The 7589-nt window shown below is 34.9% G+C and overlaps 1 protein-coding gene across 1 annotated transcript; it reads left to right on the top strand.

Moving 5' to 3' along the window:
- The first annotated feature begins 4352 nt into the window (after positions 1 to 4352).
- LOC143584799 (heat stress transcription factor A-7a-like) lies at positions 4353 to 6623 on the top strand. The gene is made up of 2 exons (XM_077066762.1): positions 4353 to 4934; positions 5756 to 6623. Exons 1-2 carry the CDS (start codon positions 4614 to 4616, stop codon positions 6455 to 6457), a joined length of 1023 nt encoding a protein of 340 aa, XP_076922877.1. The 5' UTR covers positions 4353 to 4613; the 3' UTR covers positions 6458 to 6623.
- Positions 6624 to 7589: the final 966 nt, after the last annotated feature.

Below are 7589 nucleotides of genomic sequence, written 5' to 3' on the forward strand. Positions count from 1 at the left end.
TAAACAAAAAACATAAAAAATAAAAAAACCTGAATTAAACTGAACATTAAATTGACAAATTTTCAAACTTTGGACTGAATTGGCAAAGATATCAAACCACATGGACTAAAATGACCATTAACTCAAAATTAAAAGGAGAAAGACAAAAATACCCTTAAACTAACGGCATAGCTGGATGCCGTTAGACGGATGGAACGTAATTGGCTAATATTTAAAACTATGAGGACTAAATTGACAAAATTAAAAATTTTGGACTGAAGTGGCGAAAGTAGCAAACCATAGGGATGAAAATGGCCATTAACTCTTTTAAAAATTTTTATTATTCTTTGTTTTATGATTTTTTTAAATGTGTTTTTAGTGGTCCAAAAGGGTTCTCAAAGTTCTCAATTTGTAAAGAGTTCTCTTAGGAATAGAGAGAGAGAGATTAGTTTTTTTTGAACGGCCTACTAAGTAACGCCGGGTACCCCGTACGCGGCCCCCATTGGCTAAAGGTAGCCCGAGCCGGCCACTAGTCCGGACGGACAGAGCTCATAGCGGTCCACCTGTTGAGGAATTCACCGGATAAAACCCGACCCCCACGTCCGCCAAACGGCACGACAGCGAGGAGCCGGTAAAACCGTAGTGAGGTTTGATCCCCCTACCTCTCACTTGTAAAGCGAGTGATATATTATTGAGCCACAACCAACTTATGAGAGTGAGATTAGTTTAGGTTGTCTTTTTACACATAAATACTTTTCTTTTCCAGATTTTGTTTTACTTTTTATTATAATTTTTTGAATAAATGTGAACTCAAATGACCTTATCTCTGAAAAAGTTTGCGTGATTTTATTTTAAATTCACATTCGGTTTTAAAGTAAAACGCCCTGCTTGCGGTACGCGCATATAATGTATATATGTGTGAACCCTCAGGTGGGCAAAAGTAAAATTGCACTAATTTTGACGTTATTTTACTAATCTCGTGAAAATAACGTTAAAAGTGGCGGAAGGTTAATCAGGCATCATGTGGTGGCGTTGATAGCCGAAAGACAAGGGCACATGCACCGATCAGCCGGTGTCCCGATGATTGAGTGCTATGTGCCTTATGTCCAAGGCTTGATGCAAAACTACTATCGAGCCGGGGGTCTCACCGGAAGCAGCCTCTCTATCCCTATGGGATAGAGGTAAGGCTGTCTACATCTTACCCTCCTCAGACCCTACCATAGCATTGCTATTGGTGGGATATACTGAGTACGATGATGATGATGATGATGATTCGGTTTTAAAACTTAATTATGCAAACATGCAAAGTTTTATATTTAACACGACTTGGTTTTTATAAAGTTATATTAGAAAAATCATAGATAAAATAAACACATCACAACAACCAGAAAGAATTCGGTTCAGATGTAGGACATCTATCAATAAGTTTTCGCAACTCAATCATAGATGATGAAATTATCAAAGATTTGACATTTTCAAACTTTGTCTGTAACTCACTAGACGCCCCGAAAACAAAGAGAAGATGTGTACAGATGATATATGCAGCAACAAGAAGGAAAATGATTGCATAGAGAAACTCCCGAACTTTTTTCAGATGTGTCGATATTAGTGGCGACTTATTTCGATGAATCAATTCTTCAGATAGAAGAAGATTATGGAAACACTTACTCGAAATCTCACTTATCAAATTCCGTTGTGGACATTATAAACTTAAGCCTTTCCATTTATTGTGAAAATCCGAATATTACATATGTAACGAGTTGAAGAATAAATTATAGGATAAAAGAAAAGGGGTACATATGTCACAACTAAAGGTGCATAAAAAACCCGAACTCGAAACCAGACCCGAAATAAAAACCCGGAACTGGTTTTTTCAATACCCGAACCCGTACCCGACCCTATCCGTAGGGTACGGATAGGGTATGCATTTTGGCACTAAAACCCGAACCCGAACCGGACCCGATTTGTACCCGGTAATACCCGAAAACCCGATTTGTACCCGGTAATACCCGAACCCGGAACCGGGGTTTTCCAATACCCGAAACCGGGTATTTCAAATACCCGATGTATACCCGAAAAATACCTTAAAAATATCCAAAAAATACCCCTAAAAGTGTAAACTTTTAAAAAAAATCCAATCTATATCCAAAAAATACCGGAAAAAACCTGAAAAAACCCGTAAATATGGGTTTTTCAATACCCGAGAATAAGGTATTCAAATACCTGGTTCTATACCCTACCCGGACCCGATGAATAGGGTATGGTTTTTAGAGACAATACCCGACCCGAACCCGACCTGATTATTACCAATACCCGGTCATACCCGTACCCGGTTATACCCGAACTCGGTTCTATACCTAAACTCAAGTATTTAAAAAGCCCGATTTATGCACATCTAGTCACGACCAACCACTTGTGGGTTGTATTCACTTGGGTTATAAATTAAAATATAAATAAAATAATGTGAGACGTTCATCATTTCACACAATAAAGCCCCACCATTTGTTTTTATTCTATACTTTGTAGAAAGCCTATTAAATATTAAAGAAACTAAAATATATTGAAGAGTAGAAGGATCGGATAAGTAGTGTCTAGAACTTTCTTCTGTGCTTAAGTTCATTCTATGGGTAATAGATGAAGGGTGGGATTCCGAATAACTCGCCGCTCACTCGAAAAGTATTTAGGAAATGTTCTTTTGATTTCTGCTTGGTATGTAAGTAAGCCGATTAGCTCGTTCGCTTCAATTTACTTGAATTACACACACATACATATAAAATCATTTTAAAAATACTCTAACTCTTATCAGTTTCATAATTTCATTTGTTTGGTTCAAATTTTTAGTATCGAAAAAATTTGTTTTTATGTATATTATTTTGAATTTCAACCTTATTTCTAAAAGAAATTTGCATGCTTATTTCAAGTTTATAAACAGGCCAAACACGAATAAGATCTTGTTTGCATTGGTTCGATTCGTGAACAACCCTACTCTATGAAAGGTTTTGAGTAAATATGCATCACCCTTTAATTCGTACCGTACCTTTTTCTATTGTGATCATTGAAACAAATTCTTTTCTTTCTTTCTTTTTTTTTTATAAAAAAGAATATTACTATATAAAAAAATTAGAGAATGAGATAACAACAAATAAATAGATAGCATACACATTTAACACCACCCAACCGTTTATGAATTGTATTTATTTGAGCCAAAGTAAAAAAAATAAGACAATGTCACATCTTCATCGTACGACAATAATAAAGGCCCATTATTTGTTTTTATTCAATAATTTAGGTAGAATCTTTTAAGATTTTTTTAAAGAAAATAGATATATTTTGAGGAAGAGAAGCTTCTCGTGAGTAATGTCTAGAACTTTCTTCCTTCCATTCTTAAGCTCACTCACTATATATTATGGGTTTATAATTTTATTACTCACTCCCAAATTCTATCATACTTCTTTGTCGGAAACAACAAAACAAATGTTTTCTTGCTTTCTTTTTTTAGTTTATTTTTTCTCCAAGTCTACATAGAGATTATCTACTTACAACCAAGCCATGTGTTGCAACGAACACATGCTGCTTAGTCGGTATCGGTTTGATTTGTTACGGTACCGAGATTTGTTATAGCGACCCATGCGTGTAAAGAAACAAAAACAAATTGAACAAAACTTACATCTAAACGTATATATAAATGTACACGTGTTTGGTTCGTTGTGGCGACGACTCAGATTGTATTAAACAAATTTTAACTACTACTATAGACGAGCCATGTTTATGCTATATTTATAAGATCTTAAATTTATATATAGTTTATTTTATTTTTAATCTTACCCACAATCAAATTTCACATTATCATAACACACCTAATTTGATATGAAATGTAAAAGCCTCACCGTCTACGTGCCAAATACGTGGCAAACTCAAATCTCGGGTTTTATACAAGCAGTTGTAAAAAAGAAAATTAATATTATTAATTAAGAATAAAAACAAATACAAAATAATGTCACATCTTCGTCATATGGCACCCACCATCTGTTTTCATCCAATTATTATAATAGAATCTATTGAAATAATAAAGGAAATAATAAAGGAAATAATATTATAAGGAAGAGAAGGTTCTCATAAGTTTAGTGTCTAAGAACTTTCCTCTTCCTTCCTTCTTAACCTTCTAGCAATTTCCATTACATTTCTCCCCCCAAAATCATCATTAAATTCAATAATAATAATAAAACTTTCCTAAAACAGATAGATAGCTCATCACCAGCCATGAATCTGGAAGCTGTCAAATCTTACTTTCACCAAATGTCATATTATACATCTTTAGATTAGATTCCATTCATTTCATCTGTTTCTAACTGTAACTGTTCTTGTTCTTGAACTAATTTTGGTTTTTCTTTCTGCACACCAACTGTTCGATCTTTTGCCTCAATGAGCTTTTTTCAATTTTTCTTTCTGGGTTTTGCTTTAAAGTTTAGTCAACACATAACTAATCTGTTGGGTTGTGTTTTCTTGGTGAAAAGTTTGAATCTTGGTGATCATCTTTCTGTAATTTGCTTAATTTTGTTTTCTTGGATACACCCATCTGTGGTTTTGAATAAAGATTGATAGTTTGTGATTTTGGTGAGTTAAAGAGAGTGAAAATGAACCCTTTTTATTCAGTTGTTAAAGAAGAGTACCCATCAAGTGGTGATAATAATGGTGGTGGTGGAAGAAGAGGACTGCAGCCAATGATGGTGCAAGCTCCACAGCCAATGGAGGGGCTACATAATGCTGGGCCCCCACCTTTTTTGACAAAGGTTTATGATATGGTGGATGACCAAACTATTGACCATATAATATGTTGGAGCAGAGGTGGTCAAGGCTTTGTGGTGTTGGATCCACAAGCCTTTTCAACTAATCTTCTTCCAAGATACTTTAAGCATAATAATTTCTCTAGCTTTGTCAGGCAGCTCAATACATATGTAAGTTGTTTTTTCTCTAAATCTCAGATTTGTTTTGATTGTGTTGAAAAAAGAAAAAAAAATCTTGAAATTTGGGCAATCTTGAAATTTGGTCAAATTTGCAGCTTAAATAGATGGAAGTTGTTCAAGATGCATATGCTTCAAAGATTTTGATTAACATATGTTAGAATGATCATGATTTCATAATCCATTCTTGTTTGAAAGAATTTTTTTTATTTTTATTTTTATTTATTTATTTAGTTATTGTGAGGTTTGCTCTTAATTATGTGTATGGTCTACCTACCTCATGTCCCCTATCTTTCCTAATCTTACATATTATTTAATAGGTTTGGAGAAGAAAGCTATTTCTGGTATTGGTTTGGTGAGATGAAAAGATTTACAAGTTCTCAAAATGTTCAAAAGTCAAAACAAAAAAAAAATGTTTGTAACCGACTTAACCGTCCAAACCGAAGCAACTTAACCGGTTTGGCCAGTTTGAGATCCAAATGATTCAGTTTTGCGGTTTAACGGCTTGGTTCAATTGGGTTTTTTTCAAAACTTGGAACCGAGCACGTAAACCAGACCAACTGTTTAACCATTATTATTTTATACATATTTTCTATTTTTGGAATGTGTTGTTATGTATATCAGTATATGTATTACAAACTTATTGTCAAACCGTCAAAATCGCCAAACCAGTAAAGCCAGCTGACCCAGGATTTTTCAATATCAAACCGAACTGTTACTATCTGTCTCAGTTTCTGATCAAATGTTTTGCCTTTTTCATATTTTCTTCTTTTTTGGGAAATTCTTAGCTTGAGGGCTTCGGTTTCTGAATGCAGGGTTTTAGGAAGATCGATCCGGACACATGGGAATTCGCAAACGAAGCATTTACAAGAGGTCAAAGGCATGTTTTGAAGAACATCAAGAGAAGAAGAACACCAAACTCTCAAGCTTTATCTCCAGTCAACGAAACTGGAAAGTCGAACTTAGATGAAGTCGGTCATCTAAAACACGAAAAACAGGTTTTAATGATGGAATTAGTGAAACTCAAACAGCAACAACAAACTAACCGGGCCCAACTGCAGGCCATGGAGCTAAGATTACAAGGAACCGAGAAAAAACAACAAAAGATGATGAATTTCTTGGCAAAAGCAATGCAAAACCCTGAGTTTGTTCAGAAACTGGTCCAACATGGTAAAAGAAAGGAGTTTCAAGAAGCAATCAAGAACCAGTTTGGTGAGTCGAGTCGAACGGGAGGCGGGTCAACGCTCGGGTCAAAGCTGATAAAATCAGAACCTGAAGAATTCATGGAAAGCTCATATTTTCAAATGTCTGAACTTGAAGCACTTGCTTTAGAGATTCAAGGGTTTGGTAGATTGAAAAGAAACCAAGAACTCGAACACGAACAAGAAAGTAATGATCTTGAATTTGATGGTGGGGAGAAAGAATTGGATGATGAATTTTGGGAAGAGTTGTTTAGTGAAAGATCTGATGAACAATCTGTTGATGATGTGGATTTCTTGGGCTCGAGCCCCAACTAGGCCCCTAAGCCCGTTGGCCCGTTTAAAAATGGGATCTTTTTAACTTTTGAATAACTGTTTCTTGAATCTTGATCTTGCATTGTTATTTATTTATCTTATCTTTGTAGTTATGAACACATGAGATGATGATTGAAGATTATGTTGATAATGATCTTTGACAGATTTAGGGTGCGGTATTCGGTTTATTAACTTCATTTGAACCGTAACTATGTCTAAACAGTTAATGTTTACAAGAGTTTAATTCAAGATTTGTTGTGATTCTCAGGATATGATGTCATCAGAAGTCTATCAAGAATTGATTTTTTTTTCTTTATTTAACTTTTTCTTGATTATATCAGATTGGAAGCATGTTCTTGGACTGAAATCAAGTTCCTTGTTCTCATTATATCTCAAAGGTTCGTTTGTCGATTCATAAATGAATTCGACTCACTAAACGCTTGAATTGAGTCAACTTAAGTGAGCCCGATCCTTTTTGGAGCTCGTTTACTATACAAACTTTTAAGCCTAAGTTGAAAGCTTATTTAATAAGCGAGCTCAAGCTTAAATGGAAACTTATTTAATAAACAAGTCTGAGTTGATGGTTTCCTATTTTTTTGTGGTTCCTCATTAAACCTTCTTAAATTAATAAACAACTTGGGCCCATGCTGAGCTTAAGTTTGAGTTATCATAAGCCTATGCTCGTGTTAGGCTCGGTTCAGTCACATCATGGTCCCTTATATTTGGCTTATAATGTAGATTTATCTGAAGTCTGAAAGATATTGTACCGGTTGCACCAGAGATTCAATTATTGCGGTTTTGGAACGCGAGTAGTCCTTTTCTTTGGTATATAGTTTTTAGTTTATATTCATATTGTTGTCAGTCCAACAGAAATACCGGTAGCCCAAATAATAAAGAATGGTCACTCATGAACTTGTTTTGATTCATCTTAAAATGGGCTGGGCCAATGGATCAATAGTGTTTGTGTTCGGTAGATTTGTCATTTGAACATGACTTGAACTATAGGGCCCAAGTACCGAAAGGCCCATTTACTAAATTGTCTTAAAAGCCACAAAAGCATGTTAAGGCCCATATATTAATTTGAAGCAACGTATTGCTTGTTTTGGGTTGTAGGGATAACCTTTTGTTTCTTGGG

Source organism: Bidens hawaiensis, unplaced genomic scaffold, assembly GCF_021521415.1.
Source record: "Bidens hawaiensis isolate Kalapana, Puna unplaced genomic scaffold, B.hawaiensis_p1.1 tig00033363_1, whole genome shotgun sequence".
Classification (NCBI taxonomy): Eukaryota; Viridiplantae; Streptophyta; class Magnoliopsida; order Asterales; family Asteraceae; genus Bidens; species Bidens hawaiensis.

Bases quoted from the DNA above. Each gene is read 5' to 3' on its own strand.
- LOC143584799 (XM_077066762.1), top strand. From the start codon at position 4,614: ATGAACCCTTTTTATTCAGTTGTTAAAGAAGAGTACCCATCAAGTGGT. The intron at 4,935-5,755 runs GTAAGTTGTTTT...TTCTGAATGCAG, and splicing joins TCAGGCAGCTCAATACATAT to GGTTTTAGGAAGATCGATCC.